The sequence below is a fragment of the Pholis gunnellus genome (genome assembly GCF_910591455.1).
Source record: "Pholis gunnellus genome assembly, chromosome: 11".
NCBI classification, from domain to species: Eukaryota; Metazoa; Chordata; class Actinopteri; order Perciformes; family Pholidae; genus Pholis; species Pholis gunnellus.
The window spans coordinates 5,696,815-5,717,591 of record NC_136538.1 but is presented as its reverse complement, the minus strand read 5'-3'; the positions used below and the strand labels follow the sequence as shown (position 1 = coordinate 5,717,591).

The window sequence follows — 20,777 nt, the reverse complement described above, 5'->3', positions numbered from 1 at the left end:
TTTCAGATAATTGACAGTGGGAATATGAGGCTTATGCAATGATGTCTTGTGAGTCATTTAACAACTTAATTCATTTCACACCGTGAAGAAGGGACAGTATCATACTTAATGTGTACATATTTGAGATACTGAATGATAATAAGCTAATGTAAATAAGAAAGATGAGTAGTTTGTGTAATGGAGAGGGTGTCATGCAAAAGAAAATGTCAAAACACTGACTTGTGCAGTAACAGCATGTGATCTTTATTTATTTTTAATGATACAAGCATTGCAATGGTCATTCACAAAGGTATTAGTCTTTACATTGAATTTTGAGTCTCAATCTAATACCTCACAACTCAAACATACACTACAATCCCGGCTACTTGTCACTGAAACTGGGCCAGGTGTCTCCAGTGGTGATGAAACACTTTCCAAGATTCCCCTTTCTCTCCAGGATCCGAGCCTGCAGCTTCCTCATCTGTGGGTAGGGCAACAGAAAAACAAACAACTCAGATCAATAACCTCTATATATTCAATATAGATTAGTTCTGTGAATAATGAAGCGAAGGGTCTGACCTCCTCCATGTCTCTCTCCGCCGCTGCCATCTGCTCGGTGGCGGTGCCCCTGGGATTCCTGCGTCTCTCCTGCATCTCGTCGACGCGGGCGCGGATCCGCCTCTCCAGCTCGCCGGCTGATCTGGAAAGGGCCAGGGTCAAAGGTCATAATATCATACGGATATATCAATATTTAGTTGCCTAAGTATGGCTGGTGGTATCATAGCCTTTATGTCTGGTAGCTGATTAAATATGCAAGACTCTGAAGCGACTGTTTTCTTCTTGTTTCAGATTCATCCTATCAGTGAAAACAGACAAGTCTGAGGCGTACTATCTGATCAGGTTTGTCTGTGTTTTTGGGGCATAATGTTGCTCATGGAGAACAAAAGAAGCAGCTGATGTTCCATGGTGGGGTGTACAGTCTCTCTTTGTCCACTAGGTGCCTCTAGCTTTCCACCTTCATCTGCATCGCTCACTATGGGAGACAATGCCAAATGCCATGCGGTGGATACTTAAGAGACCTGTTGTCCCAGGATGCTCTGTATCACTTTTCTACAGTGGCGGGCCGTGGATTTTCTACCTGGACCTTCAGTGCTGTCCTTCTACAGTTGAACCACCTCCTAATAACCTCATTATGAGGCCACAGCTACGGTTATTATTTGTTTCTAGGGGTGTAACACTACACGTATTCATATTAAACCGTTCGGTACGAGGCTTACAAACCGAACAATACGTTTGAATAATACTAGTGCATTTGGAAAATGCAGAAGCTTAAATTGTGAGAAATATAATGTTTTCGGTGGACTTCGCTCAACATGGCAACTCACCACGTAAGAGACACTCTGACCCCGGAAACAAAACATTGTACCCTGGTGTGGCGAGTGTGCTCTGGGAGGCGCGCTAAAGTAGTTGGAAAACCAACCGCAGCACAAACTCTCCCCGCAGCGTTTAGCTGTTCCCTACTGATTCAAACAGGGCTAAAGCAATCGCCACACAATCCCCATTTCTCCAGACCATCATTCTTGCTTTGTTAAAGAAAACAAAACCCCAAACAGAGAATCAAATGTCTGACATTAACCCCGCACATGACGGGATGCTTCGTCATTAACGGATAATGCTTATAGTCACAATCAATGTAATTAACATAATAACAAGAACAAACTCACAAGAACCAGTCACATATATAATATGACAACAAAGCATGACAAATCAATCCAGCAAACCTGCAGTGCTAAAACACGTATTCCGCCGCACACTGAAGAGCACGAGCCATTCAAATATTATTCACATCAGAGGGAACAATATTAACCATATCATGAAAACGACACCATAGACAAATTAACACAGTAGTAACGCTACTGCAGATGTAAAAACACAAAAGCAGTTCACTTACCAAAGCTGCTGTTCACTTAAAGACAAAGTCCATCCTCCTTTCTTTGATTACAAAGAGTTTAATGACGCGGTTGTACAGAACATCGGTGCGGTTCAGTTCCAGCCAGAGGTCCTCCTGCGAACGTGTTCGTTGAGTTGTAGATCCACTCGGGTCTCTCCAAAAGTTTTCAAAAGCACCGTAGTTTGTAAGTGTTCTGCCAGGCTATGGTGTCGTGTTGCTGCCTTGGTTAGCCACCTCAGGTTAGCATAGCGTAACGCCAAACAGCTCCAAACACCAAGACGCTCAGTTGCAAATAAAACGCATTCTTAGCCATAAAATGTGCAACGCTTCTCCGACGCTGTTAGCCAGAAATACCGTTCGTACAAATCCTTTTCCTGGCTGGGTCAGGGCTGCTAGCTGTGGGGTTGGCCGACCCTTTCTTACGATGTCCAGCTTTTCTGGAAATGTTCTTCTTGAGAAATCCGTTTCTCCTCCTTCAGCCATTGAGTGTTTAAAAAACAAAACTAGGTTAAAAAAAATAAAGAATCTACACCAAGCAAAACGCTAAAAATGTCATGTAAATGTCAAAACTTCTTACATATCTTTCAACTTGAACTCTTAGTACTACTACTAACATCTGCAAGCTGCTTCAGCGTCAAAACAGTCACGCTAGCCCACTGACCAATCACACCGCACGTTAATGCTGACGTACTTTAGACTACCTCGGTAGCTCTGGCACGTCAAAGAATACGCCCAACATGTCAAACTAAAGATCTGATTGGTTGAACACTATGACAATCAACAATATCGTCCCCATATACTTTAATCTGCAAATGCTTCCTAGAGGGCCTCGAGCCTCTCTTCCTACCTAGAGACATAGGGGTGAAATTGGATTGGATAAGAGCTCTACTTAAAACAAGCTGCACTGGAAGCAGCGCTGCAGGCTGGAAGCAGAGCAACAGAGAAAGACAGTAGCTATGCAATGTGAAAATAAGCTAATGGGACAAATAATTAGAATACATGGAGTGTATTTATGAAAAATTATTTAATTATAAAATAGCTATAATTGTGTGATTCTGGTTAGGCCTTCGATGGCCCACCACTGCTTTTCTATAAACCAGATGTCCAACATACCACGGATGAAATATGCTCAGTACTCAGACATTGGTAGAAACAATATTGTGCCTTATCAATTTCCCTTTGTAAATATAACAAACAAACAGAAGCATTCCTGGCCAAAGCAGCAGATCTGCTTCTTGTACTGGCTCAGGTTTCAGGTCTGTATGTGTTACATCTGTCTGGAGTTAAATTGTGTTTTCGGTCGCCCATTTACCTGATCTCCTCACACGAGGCAGACGCCTGACCCACACCAGGTTTTGAATCTGTTTCTGCTTCCTGTAACAGAGGAAGAGGTGGTGTTCATCATCATGTATTTTGAGCTGCCTTGTTTTTTTATACCATATTTTATCGAGGGGATGTTTACACTGGCGTAACTGGTTACTGGCAAACATTTTACGCAACGCTTCCGAGCTGCATGAGTGGAAATGCAGCTGACGATCAAATTACTCAAAACCATTCATCTGCATCATCTGCAGTTCATGCACGTGTCAAGCTTTGAGGGCTATATGTTGCTGCACCGACGCGGCACTCTTCATCGCAAGCACTGCCATCTGTTGCTGCCTCCGACAGCGCCACCCTCAAGGATCACTGACACCGACTCCGGCAGCCCTGCTGCTTGAAAACCTCATTTACCAGCATCTAAATGTCATGTACCATTATCATCGTTAGAGTGATCCGCTCGGTGTGACAGAGGTGGCGCTCTACTGCCCCCTTGTGGTTGGCAGGTTTGACAGGTGGACATGTAGGTGGTTTTATTCCACAAATACCTCTTGGTTTCTTTGTTTTGCATGCTTCTTCTTCTCCTTCATGATCTTGGCATCGGTACGCCACTTCCGAAGAGCCTCTTGGCTCCTATGGGAGAGCCGGATAACAATGCACTGTAATAGAGCCGTGTCAAGGGAAAAAAAAGGTCCCTCGGCTATTGTTTCGAAATGGTTGATCATTGATTTTTCTTTCTTTACATTGTGAACATAGGGTGGTTCTCAAAGTCAAGGATGCCTCCTTGGTAGGACGCGTACTTCCAAATCCTACAGAGGCCAGGCTAGACTGAAATGGACATATTTTTTTTCTTTTAACTTTACTTTTGTCTACTTTACATTACAATTTTCAGCAGGAATATGGATTTTTGCAGTCCTCAAAACAATAAAATGATTCAACATATGTCGGTCTATTAGAAGTAAATTGAATCAACAGGGATTTTTACAATTCTTATTATTTATAAATGTACAAATCATGCACTAATATGCTCTCTTCAAAGCCACCAGACTTAAATTGAAACTCGCAGTTTGAAAAACTCGATTCATTAAAAGTCAACAGAAGAATAAACAAAACTCATATAAACCCGTCTTGGTTAGCTCTTTCCACTGTTCCAACAATCGCCAAACTCTGATTTGGTTACAAATAAAGCCTTTTTTAGAAGAAGTAAGAATATAAAATATGCTGGCTCTATGGCAAACTTTGGCAAACTTTTAAATTGCGGAAACAGATTTTGGTGGACTGCTGAGGTAAAATAACGTAATAATGTTGACAAGCACCTCCCCCCTGTTTTTAAATCTGGGGACAGGAAATGTATCCTGCGCAATAGGACTGTAGGTGTTTTAGGAGCGCGGAGCACACACACATGTATGCATCTTTGAAAATCCTCTGAACGGGAGGAGAATTGGAAGGATCCTCGACATTCCTCCGGTTTGATCCGATGAGGAAAAGTCAGCCGCCGAAGGATCCTTCCTTGACTTTGAGAAAACACCTTTATTCTGGATTCCCTACTGAGAAAAATGCCAATTAGACACAACAAAGCCCCGCTAATCTTTGGTTTTACCTGGCCTCAGCATTCTGTGATCAAATGTAATAAAATGGTCAAAATGTAGAGCTGTGGGACAGTAGAGAGGGTGTGTTATCATATTGAACTCAAGATTCTTATAATAGAACTGAACTTACTTTCTTCTCTGCTCGAGAATAGCCTGTTTCTCCGTCAGCTCCTTCATTGCAGCCTGTCTCCTTTCCTCTGGCCTCTCCCACTGCAGAGTGTCAAACAGGGGGAGCTGGGGAATCACGCCGGCCTTGATGGTTGGCTTTTTTCTGATGGATAAATTGAGCCAAAATGTATTTTGTATTGCTCTCCTGAGCTCCGAGGAGACAGCCTGGGAGTTTGTTTTTTTAATCACTTGTTCTTCATTGCAGAGAATGCCATTAAAAAGTGTCTTGCTCTCTTTTTCCGAGGCCCCCGTGCCACACGTAGCTCCGAACCTCGGCAAAAAAGTTGATCTACTGAAACCAAACCAATCCATCCCCTCTGTCCTGCTATCAGGTAGAACAATGACACTTTCAAATTTCGTTGCGCAGTATATCTGAACACATTTTATGCCTTTTAAAGCCAGCGGCCGGGTAACTTAGCTTAGCATAAAGACCAGAAACAGCTAGCCTAGCGATGTCCAAAGGTATCACCTCTGGAGCTCACTTATTAGCATGTTATATCTCATTTGTTCAATCTGTTTAAAAGTGTAGAATTTATATGTGACTATTTCTTGGCAACACTCCAGTTAGTAGCTGGTCCCAGACAAGAATTGTCTTTTTTTACACTTCTGTTTTTATATGAAATAAACTAATTAAATCAGTGAGCTTTAGAGATGCTGGTTCCTCTTGTTTCAGGTCTGTATGCTAGGCTAAACTAAGCTAAGCTAAGTAATTCTTCTGGCTTTAATGCACAGATACACAGAAGAGTGATATCAACCTCCTCTTCTAACTCTCGGAATAAAAGCCAACATATTCCTGAAAATATCCAACTATAACAACGTAAAAAGCTATCTCACGTCAAAAAAAAATCGAATACCTCTACTTACTTTTTGATGGCGGGAAGAAGGCGGGACTTGAGGTCTCCATCTGTCCGCGGTACCGAGCCCAGCTCAGCCTCGTCCAGCAGGATCATCTTGTGTCTGAGCTCCCTGAACCTCTGCAGCTCGTCCTCGTCCTCCTGCTCCTCCTCCACGCTGGACCCCGTCAGCTCTGACAGCTGGAGCTTCTCCACCAGCGGCAGCTCTGAGCGATGAAACGACAACGGCGGCTACAAGTCTGATGCTGGGGCAGCCAACACTGGCAACGACCAGTGCTGGCTGCAGCTGGTGGTGGCAAGAATTACTGATAGAATACAGAGTTCTCTTTCCAACTGCAGCATAGATATATATGCCAGCATTTCACCAACAATTTAGCTAATAATAGAAGGTAAAACCTTCCCTTCTTACTGCAGAGCAGAAAATGCAGTAAGCAAGATTTTACTAAATTTGTACAAATAAGGGTCTGAATGTAACTTTTACTCATGTGTAGGATAATTAGACGCTAAATATTCCATGTTATCGAAGCTGAAAGAAGGTTGATGATAATGCACAATCGGTTTATAGTAAAAAAAAAAGCTAAACGTATACTCTAAAAGCAGATTGCCCCCCTGGAGCCCTGTGTTCACTCATAACCCTGTGGGCAGAGACACAGATGGTTGGATTGAGAGGTCTGGCTCTGCTCCTGTGGAGGGCCGTCTCGGTCTTCTCACAGCGATCACCTCCAGACACGCTGCTCGATGAGCTCCAGTCTAGAGCCCACAGGGTAATCGATCATTTTCATCTGGCTAAAAATATTACAGGAGCTGGAACAAGGGTGGTGGTGGGGGGGAGAGAAAAGTCAGCAGAGTGGCCCGCGCCGTCTCCAAGGGAACAGAAGTCACACCAGTGAAGTGGTACCAGGGCATGGAGCTATTTTTGTGGCCAGCCGCCCTATCTTTGACAAAAAAAAAAAAAAGCAGATGGCAGATGGTGTGCACCGCACACCTCGCTGTTCAAAGTTAAGGTGCCTTTGAGTCACCTGGGGGTCTCCTTCTCGCCATGGCGCTCCTCAGGTACTGGAGGATGCTCAGGTACCCCAGGTCCACAATGTGTGGCGGAGGGAAACGGAGGGAGCAGTTCCTCAGGTTCAGGCCTGTGAGCGTGATCACATTCCCTGGGGGGAAGAGGAAGTAGACAAACAGCAGTTTTAGTGACAAAGAGCAAAGAGAAGCTAAACATGTAAATACCCAATTGTGTATTATTTCTATTAATGGCTACTAGTCATTCATTGCATGTGATCTGACATCGCTGTAAAGGTTACCGAACCCAACTCACCCAACTCTGGTGGAAGTTCTGAGACGGGGTTTCCTTCCAGAAGCAGCGTTTTCAGAGACCTACGTGAACGACGTCACAGGTTGTTAGATGATTGTTTAGTCCACAGCTGAACATGAGGAACTTGTACTAAATAGTCAGAGGGTATCTCGTTTCACTACACTGTGGAATCATAAAGTGTGTGACTGAATCTGCTACTAAACAGAACTGTTGCTCCATAAGTAACCTACCTGTGTAAGCCAATGTCTGCAGGGAGGGATGTAATGTGGTTATTCCTGAGGTCCAGCCAGAGAAGGCTTGGCAAACTGATGAACATCGAACCTGGGATACCGGATATCCGGTTGCCTTCCAGATATAAATACTGAAGATGACGCAACAAGCAGTTACAATCAATCCATTACACAGGTGTTAAATTGTTGGCCTACTGTTTTACTGGATGCATGACTGTAAACCGCTGTTAGCATATGTAGCTAAGCGGGTAGAGGTCCAAACTGACCTTTAGCAGGCTGTGTTTCAAAACACTCTCCGGAACATGGTTCAGCTGAGATCTGCTCAGACGTAAGGCCTCTGCTGAGTAACATTTAGGGAGCTCCTGTTGCTGCTCGGCCTCCTCCGGCAGGATGCGGGGGGTCTGTGGTTTGACCACGCTGCTCCCAAAGACGAAGCTTCGCTGCAGGTCAGGAACCTCCTCCTCCTCCTCCTCCTCCTTCTCCTCCTCTGGGGAGGACACCGCAGAAGTGATGCCGGGATGTCTAGCGTCCATTGTTCAGGTGTCTTTTTGCATTTTGCGGCCTGTGTCAGAAGATGAAAATTCATGTAAATATCAGATGGTTTCGGTCTGTCTGCCCCCCTCACGTTGAGTTCAACTTGCCTGCAAACAGGTGTTAGCTTCGTTGCTGCTCCGCCTAGCGTTAGCATTAGCAAATAGTTAAAGCAACCGCCGTATTAGCTTACCTGGAATTTGAATAAACATACTCGTAGGCTGTGGACGCGACTCGGTGTCTTCTCAACTTAAACACAACAAATATTAAATACTGTAGGGAAACGTAACGCTAACTTGGAGATACCGCCTTACGACTGTGACGTCGTTACCGTGGCAACGGCGTCAACACAAACTACGACAAGCGTCCACGTGCTCTGTGGTCAAGGCAGGCGGCCACAGCGTTGGAGGCGGGGCCCAGTTCATCCCTGTGAACGTTTCTCATTGAAAAAAAGTCCGACTTCTGCGTATAAAAAAGCAGATGATACGGATGGTACCCAGATCTCTTCCGCATCATGGGCCCATCGAGCATGCGCACTAGTGTTTCCTTGAACCTCGCCAGTTTCAGGTCCTGTGCCCTGACCAATGTGCGAGGTAAATGCCTAAACTTCATCTGGTCGATACTTACACAATAGAGCATGTAAAATTATATATGTATATATTTATATACATATATAAATTATGAGGCTGTAACTGCTGATAGGGGTAAAATAAACAATATATGTTATGTGTAAATATACAACACTTTACAATCAAGTGAACCCATCTACCTTTTTCCTAGCCTAGATGAGTATATTTGACCCTAAATACCTTTTAAGTTGCAATGTGTGTAGGACAATTTAAAATGTCTATCTTAGTTTGGGCAAACTAAATGTGTCCATGCGTAGGCCCATGGAACCATTTGTACGGTGCGTGATCCATGACGAACTAAACGGCGTTGCACGTGGTCAGTCAGGGCAGCTGGTTTTACTCAGCATTGATGAAGGCACAGTCCCAATGTCCCCCCTCAAGTCCTGAACCCTCATGGACTTCACTGATATCAGCTGGTAAATGAGAGCGAGGCAGCAAGGGCCTTGAAATGGTATAAATAGGAAAGGGACAGACTTTTACAGCAACATATTGTGTCACCTTGATGACACCAAAACTTGCCTCTTGCCTTATTAAACGAGAAGTGATTGTTAAATAATCGATCTTATTTTTTGTCAAAACAGCTTCAATAATGAAATTTTAAAAAATGGTTGAATAAACCAGATGTGTAATAGCCTACGCTTGCATTCCTCTTATTTCATGTGTTTTATGTACCATGTCTCTCGAGTTAAAGTTACTGAACTTTTAACTGACTATGTATCAGTCTCAATTTCATACGGATGCCTCTGTAAGACCTGCATAAGTGAACGAGACCACCAGCGAGAAGATTGCTTTTTTTCTATATAGTTATTCTTAATGCTTGTCATCGGTACCACTGGGTGGGATACCGTGCAAAATCAGAAGAAATCATGCAAGTTCACCAGAAACAACTTCGGTTCAGCCTCCAGCGTGGGCCAGCGCCCGGCCCACCGCGGACAGACCCAGATCCGGCTTCGCTGCCGCCTTCGACCTGTAGAATGCTCCAGCTGGAGGAAGAGAGCTCAGCGCCCAGCAGCTCCTCCTCCTGCCAGGAGCAGAGCTTTTGTCTCGCTGCTCTGCCGATCCTCTCATAGGAGCCAACACCGCCAACACGCTGCTGGAGACCCACGCCGTATTGCTGGGCCCGCTGGAGGGAAGGGAGGCACGGGGAGAACCAGGACCAGGACTGAGCGGGGCAGACTGTCAGAGAGGTTTTCCAAAGGGGATCTGGTGCTCTGAAAAACAGGGACCCCCAAAATCGACACAAAATGAAAAGTTCCTTGTTGTAACTATAATGTTTTTGTCTAAATTGAATATGCCAGGCTGAACACCCAAGTGCTGTCTTATCTGTTTACCTTCACGCTATGAATTGTGGGTAATTCCCTCAGGCAAAGTCTGCAGAAATGCGGACTTAGGGAAAGTGAGCGTGAAGGGCTCAAGATGTCTGCGAGAGAGTCCTCAAGCACTCCGTGATTTGACAAAGCCCTCACAGACTTTGTGGGAACCCGCTTCAGAGTCCGTAGATGTTGGATTGGGCCATAGACTCGAGGGGTCTATGGCCCAATGGTCTAGGTGATAGGACTCGGAGGGTTTTGTAACCCACTTCGACGCCACGCTAATTGGACGCTGACACTCCATGGGAAGTGGGTAAGGGAGAGGGTGTAAGGGCCCGACTTGAATTGAGTTGATGTTGACCAGGCTGGTGAGTAGCGGAGCAGAGACCTGAGCCTCTACTTCAGCCTCTCCATTTTCCTCTGTCTTCTGCTTTCTTTTGTCTCCACCTTTTCCTCCTCCTCCTCCTCCTCCTCCTCCTCCTCCTCCTCCTCCTCCTCCTCCTCCTCCTCCTCCACTTCACATGCTCAGTCACCTCAGCAGGGGGCGCCTCCTCTGCATCCCCATTGCCACTCTTGTGTCCTCTTCCACGCACAGATTGAACTGCACAAACCCAAACAAGGCTCCTTTAAATATCAAAGGGATTTTGCCCCAAATCAATGGCTATTTCACGATTCCCTTTCCGTGAGAAGGAATCGCTCCTTTGAGTACTTTTAACGCCTTTTGAAGATAACGATAAAGACTATATTTAATCCATAAACACACACTGTAATCACCAACTGCCTCAGTCCCCTTGTGTTTAGCTGCGCTCCCTCTGAAATGGTACAGTTGTTATGACTCAGCAGCGCGTCGGGGGGGGGGGGGGGGGCTTGAGAAGAATATTTTCTTGACACGTAAAGTTAAGCTGATGTAGGCCCTAAAAATACATTTGAACATAATGGGTGCCTTAGCCTAACAATAAGGATAACCTAAGGATGACCCCGTAAATCACAAGATAAAACCCAAAGCTGAGCACAAGAAAACAGAAGATAAGGACACAGCACAAGCGTGGAACTCCAAGTGACGATGCACTCTGAGCTATAAAGGTCAGCCTCTGGAGGAAAAACAATACGCGACGGGTGAAGTAAATCTTGTGGTTTCCCGATATTGAGGACAACAAAAAAAAACATTTGCTTTGCTTTGTCAGTGACTAAAGAGGCACTACGTTTACATCGAATAATGAGAACGATAGAGAGAATACTAAGAGAGGAAATCATGTTGGTCTGTCTTCTTCTTCTACTCAGTAAAACTTAAAAGAAAAGACATTTTTCCATCTAGAGAGCTGTTTTTTTTTTCTTCAATGCACTGTTCGTTGAAGTATTCTCCAAAACGCCCCAGAGGGTGCGAAACCTACTATGAAGAAGCAAGTCAAAAAAGAGTGCTATCTGCAAAACAACAAATTCAGAGGCGCACGAACAAAGCGTCAGCCTTCTCGCACGACGCGCAGGCCGGGATTGCACCATTTCGTCGCGCACACCGGCTTCACCACAGCGAGTATATAAACTCTGCGCTCCAAATTGCATACTTTTTCTTTATACTGTAAGTGTATTTAATCGGAACATACTACTTCCTTTAAAACATGACGCCTTTGGCTTTTCTCGCTCACACATGTGCTGCGCAAAGGATTGTGGGTCAGCATAGCCAGAAAAGCATGGCGGCTTGCCTACGGCAAAATGTGACCGGATGCCGAAGAACATCCTGGTATTTTTGGCATGCTGCATTTTGACATACTAGGAATTGTGACATACTACATTATTTTTCTGGTATACTAAATAGTATGCTAGCATGGGTATTGGAATGCTCGGTGAGCTTCATGAGTCTTATACGTTGGTCTTTAAATTGATTTTGTTTTTCTCCGACGCCCCTGAAGACTCTCGAGTTTGACGTCGTTGTCCAAGACTCCAGCAGTACAAAAGGGATTGCAGCAGAAAAAGGAGATGATGGGCCCACCCTTTGCTTCACAGTCGACCTAAAACACTCAGATTTCTCTCTTTTGCCTGGCATTGTCTCCCTCCTTTCAGAGTTTCTCTTCCTCCCACAGGCCACATGCCCGTGTGGAAGTTGTCTCCTTTTTACGCAGAGGACCACGAGAGGAGCGAAGCGTCTCTAGAATACCCGCGGGACGTTGCCCAGAGGTCGTTCTGCACCTACTCCAAATCAGGATTTATTTCACTCTCTCAGAAGTTTTAAGGATAACTCAACTCAACTTTTCAACTCCCAAGGGAGTTTCTTGCTCTGTTTAAAAAAAAAAGAAAAGAAAAGTGCAGCCCTTAGGGAAGTTCAAAAACACATTTTAACTCTTAATATTTTGTCCTTCTTTGTACTTTATACAAATTTGAAATTCATACATTTCACTGAATCAGCAGAACTTCAGTCTGTGTTGAATATTTACAGCTCGACAGCAAATGATAAGAGAGGTGCGCAGAAGTTGAATTTATTTAAATATTTTTCATTTTATCGAATTACTTCTTAGATGTTATAAGCAATGAATGTGGGTGAAACCGGAGAAGCCCGGAGTAGATCTGCATGTACCACCACATTCGACAAACTTTCAATTTACACCATTTTTTCCCCCGTAAAACTGCCAATATTTGAAATCTATGCAGGTGATTTCTCATATAAAAAACTTATAAAAAATTCCCAGAAGTGATTTAAGGATGAAAAAGCATAAAACTTAAAGATAAAAAAACGTTATAAATGAAAACTTCCAATTGATCTGGACTACGGGAACAAAAGCTATCCACAGGTGCCCGTCTAGTTATTACCACCGGTTAGCGTCTTGGCTAGGCTAGCGTTAGCGTTTAGCAGCGGTCTGGAAGGGTATAGCCAATCAGACGGAGAGTAGGGGCAGGTGCGCAAGTGCGCAAAGCGAATCAGTTTAGTCCCTCCCACATACAGCCAATCATATTGTGTGACATCATCTATAAAGGCCCGAATGCGAGCCAATTCTCAGGTGGCCGAGCACACCTGGTAAACGTAACCCTTCGTCTTCAATCGGTGAGGTCACGCTGTTGACCGCTGAGGTGGCCCTGGGAGATTAAGTGCCTTTTATATTCACATCTCTGCAGATATTGGAGGTCTAAACTTTGGCCACAGATGAGAAGAACCTTCAGGTGCAGTCACACTTTACCGGTGGTTTCGAAGCCCCCAGAAATGGCACACGGGTCAGCCTTAGTTTTGGTAGACTGTTGCGCCTCAAAAACGAGGCGCATTGTGTCGGTGCCGAGGACGGGTGGTTCGAGGCTAGTATCTTTCATGACAAGCGCGGGGACAACAACATCTTCCGCTGGAGCTTCATCAGTGGTTAATGTGAAAGTGACCCAGCCGATGCATGTCATACTTTGTTTTGCTGCAGAAATGTTCATGGTTTTGTTATTTCCCAATATGCTCAGACAGCTTCTGATTTGGCAATTTCTTCTGTGTAAATACACACACCCTCAAATTAATAAAAAACATTCATATATTTCTCTATTTAAATTTAATTATCATGACAATTAATTAAGCATTACATTATTTTAATGTATTTTGTCATTTAATAAAGTAATTAGCTATGTATTTTAAAACCCTCCATAGCATGTGTCTCATATATGACATTTTAAAGGGGGATTGGTCTTTGGAAATAGTTTCTTTTTTTTTTAAGTTTACACAATTCAAATTCATTTTTTTTCTCTGAAATAGAATGTGCTGGTGTTAGTTATTTTGATTATCATTCATTGAATTCATTATTTCATATTTCATAATTTTCTTTGACTTTTCTATGTATTTTCATTGATGTTTTTGTTGACAGGCTGACTGACTTAATGAATTCACCAGCACGTGGCTCTTATTTTGAGGTCAGTTCTTACACGTTCTTGACGTAAATGCCTGCTCCATACATGAACAACGCATTCAGACAACGTGCGGTCTGGCTTGACTGGTGTTTTTTTTTTTTAGAAGTGGAGGCTGGCTCGACCGCAGTCCACGTGCAGACAAGGTGAACTGCAAATAAACCTACTGTGCATATTAAAGACTACGTGTTAAAATCCCTTTTCCCCCTCAGTGATCCGGAACCACCCATCCATCTCCTAATGAGATTGTGGAATATTTTCACCGAGGCTGGAGGAAAGCACCAGTTGTCTGCTGGTAACAGGCGATGGAAGCCCCCCCAGTTAGCTCGGAGCCATCCTGGCTTCACCTCCAGAGAGGCTGGTCCTCGTGCGTTCATATGCATGACAGTCTGTGATACGGGGGCTACGTCGACTACAGTCACTGGCCAGAAACTGTCACACTACTCTCACGAGTGTCAAGTTACACAGACAACTAGCGAGCAGCTTCCGGTTCTAACTTTCACAATAAAAGTCTCATGGCAATTCGTTTACAGCGAAAGGAAATGAACGCAGACTGAACTACAACAGGAGGATTTTTGAAATATATACCTGTACATCTTTTTTTTTCCTGATCCACTAGAGGCTTTTACTTACATGTTCTATATGCCAGAGTCCATAGAGGAAAAAGGGTATTTATTTGGACATCATATTCATTCGCTCACCTGTATTGTCGATAAAAAGACTGGATTCAATCACTGCATTGTGTGCACCCGCGTGAAATTAATTGATACAAATCATACAATTAATTTATCAATTCAATTATTCTAAATAGCCACATTGCACTAATGACTTAAATCTGACATTTTATTCTTAAGGCAACACTGCACAACTTCCTGTTTAGTTTGAGCTAAGTGTGACTAACTTGACGCAGTTCTTACTCTCAGCCCCGACAAAACACAAGTCTCTCGGTTTGTCTGGCAGGCTACGGAAGACAGCTGAACACGACCAGCACCGAGTGGTGATACTAACCACCGACTGTAACAAACCGAACAGTGTTTCTTTGAAAAATATTGTATGCTGCGTCGGTAGTTGCTCCACTTGCTCTCGCTCTGGTTTAGCGCATAGGTTTGGTGAGACTTTAAGTGGCGGCGTGCACATTAGCGGCAGGATAGATAACGTTAATTAAAGCGAAATAACGGACTCGTTTTTGTGTTGTTGTTGGGTGAAATGTACGGTTAGTACTACGGTCCTTTTGAGGAGGGTGTCCAACACAGAGCTGCAGTTTTCTCCTCAAGAGGCGAGGAATGCAAGCTGAGCATCAATGTTTCACTGGGGCAAGTGGAAGAAGAGGATGGGAGCCAATAGTTCTTCAAAGAGACCCGTTTTCGATGAAAAGGAAGATGGTAAGTGACGGGAAATCCCTACAGAATACAACACTATTTAATTAAGAGTTACAGTTGTGTATAACAATATTGCATGTATTTCGTGTCCCTATTATTACGCTCTTTAAAGTTAGCGCTAGCTTGTAATATTGGCATGTGTCGCGACACCGACGCTAAGTTGTCAAAGTTTCCTGCTGGGAATTTGAAATGTCGATAGAAGAAGACTGTTGCTGTTTCGACTGCCGGAGTTAATCCTAAACGAAGAAGAAGAAGAGCGTGTCGCCAACATATAAACAAAGGCTACCTCTGTGTGAGGGAAATATTGGCGTCGTCGAGTCAAACTTCGGCACCAACAGACGGCTACACTGTCTGTCCAGTGTTGTTTATCCAGAGGCGAGGCTCTAAGATGCTAAGTGACGCCCACGCAGCGTCCACTGACGAGCACGCTAAAAAGTTTCCACTTCAAATGGGCTCACGTGCGGATAAAACGAGAGAAAAGTGCAGCGTTTACCCGCTCGGTCACAGCGGAAGATATCCGCCTGCCCACAACCGTGTTAATGCCCGACTGAACTCTTTGAAATGTGGACTATTTGAAGACAGATCGTTAATTGCATAATTAAGACAAGATTAGTGTCACGCATGGAAGTAATGCTAATTCATGATCTCTCGTCATTGAACGGGGTCATAAGCTTCTTTTGAAGTGCACTCACTGAATCTAAAAAAAAGCATCTATGTGCTGGCCAAGTTACAGGCAAAAAACAAACTGAGTTAAAAAAAAAATAGGTCATTTCACTGCAGGGATGTGGTCATATCGCGCCTGTGTGTGTGTGTGTGTGTGTGTGTGTGTGTGTGTGTGTGTGTGTGTGTGTTTAGTACACACTCCTACATGCAAGGATAACCTCATTAAAGTTGTAGCTTTTAGTCAATGGTCTTCAAGAAGTGTCCAGTTCACAGGACTGTCACCGGGAGTGGTGTGTGTGTGGAATAGAACAGGAGTGGCCCTCTCACCCTTTTAACAGCGGCTGATTAAAGCCCACGTCAATTAATGAAGTGAGGCTTATAGCGGGAGTTTTTGTTGCAATGGCTGTTCATGTGTGATTAATGGGAGAAACCTTGAGGCGCGGGGGGGAGGGAGGGAGGGAGGGGGAGGGAGTCGAACCTCTCGAGGCTGAGATGGTGCGCTTCTCCGCTTTGTTCGCGCTGAACGTGGAGAGCGGAAGGAGAGTCGTATACCATCTTTATTATCAGACAGAAGTCATGTTCTCCTATCATCGATACGAGGCAGGTGCCACTTATGTATGACCTGCAAAAAAAAATGAAACAAGCTAATTACAGCTGCCCTGCTTCAATTTCAATTTCCCGTCGGCTGTGTCAAGAGCCGGTGCATCATCATCATCATCATCTCGGCCGTCATACCTGCCCTTTGTCACGACTCGCAGCTCGAGGTCCGCCGTGCTCTTTGCTGCAACGCTGTGTTTGACGTGACGATGGAGGGAAGCGTCCGTCTTTCAAAGGCCCCCCGGTGCGCTGCGTCGTGGATCTAGGCTCCAGAGGGTCTAGATGTCTCTCGCTCGCCCCCTCCCCCCCATCCCCGTCAGGTCTCTCGGAAACAGTATCTCTCTCGGCTTCTTGGAAAACCGGCGCGTGGCCTACATTAGGCGGTAATATTAGAGCAGCGTTTGGCTCAAAGGGCCGCAAACATAATCAAGCGGTCAGGTTGATGTGCAAGCGTAGCTGCCATAAGGGCTTTTTTGGCAGATAGTTTGATTAGCAAAGGGAAGGCTGTGGAATTGATTGAGGTGCACATCCTGCTAGTCTTCCCTTCCTGAAAACTCTTTGACAACAGCATGCATGCCGGTCTGGTCTATTAGACACTTCCTTTCTGTCATCATTTGAGAGAAGTCTCTTTTTTTCTCTTTTGGCTGCTAAATTACTGAACAAAGCTCGTGTAATATCAAATGTGCTGGACTATTTCTGGGCCCGGCAGGCAACCAGCGGAGACTGTACGAAGCCACCGCGTCCAGCCATGAAAATAGCATAAAACCATCAACCATAGCCAGCAGCTCCTCCCTGTTTAGCTAATCGGCTCACTGGCTGTTTACCATTCATGTGGAGTTATTCCTTTAAAATGAAGCAACGCATACTTGGGCCCCTTCGTCACTGGTTATTGTTGAACACAAACAAAGACTTAAAATGAAGATTCTACATTTCCAGTTTGTTAAATTTGTAGGACTTCTTTAAAAAATTTGGAAAAAAATGAAGTTTATGTTGTGTTGGTTTTTTTCTTTTCTTGTCATATGACCCCTCAGATTGATCTTGTGACCCCTAAGGGTTAATGCCATGTCCTTAGGGAACAATGATGAGCCGTGAGCAGCCATGTGTCCGGAAGCCAACTGCCACGCTCAAGATTTAGTCGACAAACTGCTTGTTCAAGATGATTTTCGAGCCGAAATATCAAACAAATTGCCTCTTCGATAGAATATGTGGATTCTTGGCTGCTGGTCAGTTCATTAGCATGAGACGTCACACGTGGGCCTAAATAACATCTTGGGGGATATTGTCAATATATTATTTAGAATTTTTGTGGAAATGATCAATAAATACATTCTGAGCTGAATGCCGGAGTGTAGCGCCCGCTCAGTTTAACTCTTAACCAGCCTCCGCACAAAGGAGCGCTTCATTCTCCCTCCTGAGTCCTCATCTGAACTTGGAACGCCGCTAACTCGTCGCTCTCTGAAGGAGGCCACTTGTTGTGTACAGCGTTCTTGGAGGGGGTGCAGAATTGACAAATCCCTGCTTCAATTGAGCATGGGCACAGATTTCTTGGTGTACTTGTTATTTTTTGCTCCGAAGGACTTACGAAGTGTGGGCGATTGTGCGCGGCGGGAGATGCTGTTAATTGTGTTGTCTTTTTGTCGCGCCGCTCCATTGTCGTGTGCATTTGATCATCCTTGTTAAGCCAAAGGCAAATTTCCACTTCTGTGGACGATAAACTTCTATTCTGTGTGTGTGTGTGTGTGTGTGTGTGTGTGTGTGTGTGTGTGTGTGTGTGTGTGTGTGTGTGTGTGTGTGTGTGTGTGTGTGTGTGTGTGTGTGTGTGTATCTGCCTGAATGTCTGAGTGTGAGCGTGACTGCTCTTCCCGTCAAGGATAAGTGTATGAGGCAATGAAAGCAGATTTGGTTGAGGATAAAGATAGTCGCAGAGAGAGAGAGCGAGATGGCTGATTGCTCGCACTGAATACTGAGGCGCTCACTTTCTTTCTTTCATCTCCGTTACAGACGCTCAATTTCTCTCACTCTCTTTGTCCATCGCAACTTCATGGCCGCCTGCAGCTACTGGCCTCTCGCCACAGCAGAGGTTGCCGCCATAACGGGCCCGAGCAGCGGCGCGCAATAGGTGGGGGACACCGCCTTGGTCGCATGGCCGCCATCTGATCTCAAGAGTGTAGAGTAGCTCCCCTGTGGAAACGTAATGCTTGTAATTATGTGTTTGATTGATTGTAAAGCAACAGTTTATTTCTGAAGTATTAAACTGTCATATGATGTTTATTAAATTAAAACGACAGGCCTTTCATTTGTGGTCGACATGGCATAATCGCAAACGTACATAGTTTCTCCGTGTGTAAAATAAGATACAACTAGAAAAAAGGGCTACATCTTCTGAAGAAACGTTGTGGTTGAACTGTTAAAATATTCAACAGGTTAAATTTAAAACACAATTGCTGAAACAATTTGAAATGGCAGTTAAAAGAAGAAAAAAAAGTTTCGTCGGAAGTTCAAGCACTGAAAGGAGCTGAAGCGTCAGTCGAGATGTCGTCGTTGAATCGGTCTGGAAGCGGCAGTCGAAGTGTGAAAGGTAGCTGCTGGTCCTCTGCCATCTATTGGAGCATTGTATTAAAAAAAGTGTTGCGACTGTCGTGTTGCGAGTCGTTTATTCGTCGTGTACAGACCTGAAAAGATGTTGTCCACAGACATTTGAATGGACCAATTTAGCTCACTTTTATGAAGATACTACCTTACATTTCACCTTGATGTTTCTCAAAATGATTCCAGTGTGCTCATTACATTTGAAAGTGGTGTTTATGTTTCTATTCAACAGCTGCACAGGTGGCCGTTGATTATGGTAATGACAAACTGCTGGTGAGTCAGGTCTGACAGTGTTTTTACATCTGACTGACTGCACCTTCTGCTACCGACAGCTTTGTGTGAGCTCTGTTTCACAGCAGACATTTTGACTAGTGAAAATAGCAAAAAAAAAAACACAGGTGTTACTAAAAACACTGATGACGGCTCCGCTCCATTCGACTGTCCCAGTAAGGCCACGGCGACCAGGCCCCCGATGCTGAAGCAGCCGAATGTAATTCAGCTGTCATTCATTTCCTGATGTGTACCCCTGTGTGCCTTTTTTCTACCGCGACATGTCCAAAGCCGTCAATCACGTCGTACTGGTTGCTTCTTTTTCTCATTTTAGAACAAAATCCTTTTCTTCCACGTCAGATACGACACCTCTCGGGTGCGTTTTGTCCGCCCCTCCGGTCTTATGTAACCTCGTTTGCGTCCAGTTGACGTGCAGGTGATGACAGTTGTAGCGGCTCGAGTGCCAGGGCGCCTTCAAGGAGACGAGCTTGGCTCGACGCTGAGGTGACAACAGAGGGAAGAAAGGTCGCTCTCGTGTTGAGCTGTGTGTGTGTGTGTGTGTGTGTGCGTGTGCCGGGAGGAATGGAGGAATGGAATCAGGACAAGGGGAATGCAATTGAAGTGGGCGTAATAGGGTTGAGGAGTGTCTGTCTGCTGATTGTTTTGTCTTTCCTCCCTGCTGCATTTTGCGCGTTCCCGACCTTTCGGTGCGAGGTTTTATTGTTGACCATCAATCTGCCCGTCTTTGTCGTGAATTAATAAGGGGAGCGTCTAATAAAGCAAACACAAGTTATGCCTCCTAGGCCAGCTCGGCACCTGGCCCTCAGGTCGTACAGGTCTTTTATGGGGAAGTACATAAACTGCTTATAGCCCCGATTCAGTTAACTCCCGCTGCTTTGATTACCGAGCTAGATTCATGACGGAGGGAGGAGAAGCAGCTCCCTTTGCCGCTCCGATTCCTGGGAGAAACGGAATGAAACTAACTGTAAGTACTCTCTCACTGTGCACGTGCTCCACCTCGTAGCAAATGAGGAGGATGAAGACTCAAAGTCAACACAGTTACTTGACAGACTGACAGATGTAAAACTCTGTAATCCTTTCATCATGGTGTGTGTGTGTGTGACTGTGTTTGTGGGGAGGCCTCTGCGCTGTATAGTGAAACAAACTCTGGGGTCCTTGCGTTGAGTCCAGCCCAGACATTATATCCCATGGAAACCAATTAAACCAGTTTTCAGCACATCTTAGCATCCCAGCCTTGTTTCGATTTCAAAATTGTTTTCGATTTTAAAGAAAAGTCGTGTGACTGGTTGGCTGTGTGACTTGACTTTTGGTTAAGCAGAGGCCGGTTGCAATTCTGTTAGCCGATTCAGATTCCATATATTTAAATAAAATGGGGCCTACATGCCGATTCCAATTTTCTTCCCTAATAACTGTAATTAACAGCAAGGCTCCAGACTAGCTTTAGCTGACAATTAGCCCCTAAAAAGTTACTTTAACTGTCACAAAGTCAGTGTAAACTTTCAAAAATGTAAATGCTTTGTTATT

At 44.6% G+C, this 20,777-nt stretch overlaps 1 protein-coding gene across 1 annotated transcript; it reads right to left on the bottom strand.

Moving 5' to 3' along the window:
* Positions 1-347: 347 nt before the first annotated feature.
* LOC306703531 (leucine-rich repeat-containing protein 27-like) lies at positions 348-7,933 on the bottom strand (the record flags this gene model as incomplete). The annotated part of the gene is made up of 10 exons (XM_079169530.1): positions 348-460; positions 559-679; positions 3,243-3,304; positions 3,796-3,880; positions 4,967-5,107; positions 5,869-6,064; positions 6,878-7,012; positions 7,174-7,232; positions 7,401-7,531; positions 7,667-7,933. 10 exons carry the CDS (start codon positions 7,931-7,933, stop codon positions 362-364), a joined length of 1,296 nt encoding a protein of 431 aa, XP_079025656.1. The 3' UTR covers positions 348-361.
* Between the last annotated feature and the right edge of the window lie 12,844 nt (positions 7,934-20,777).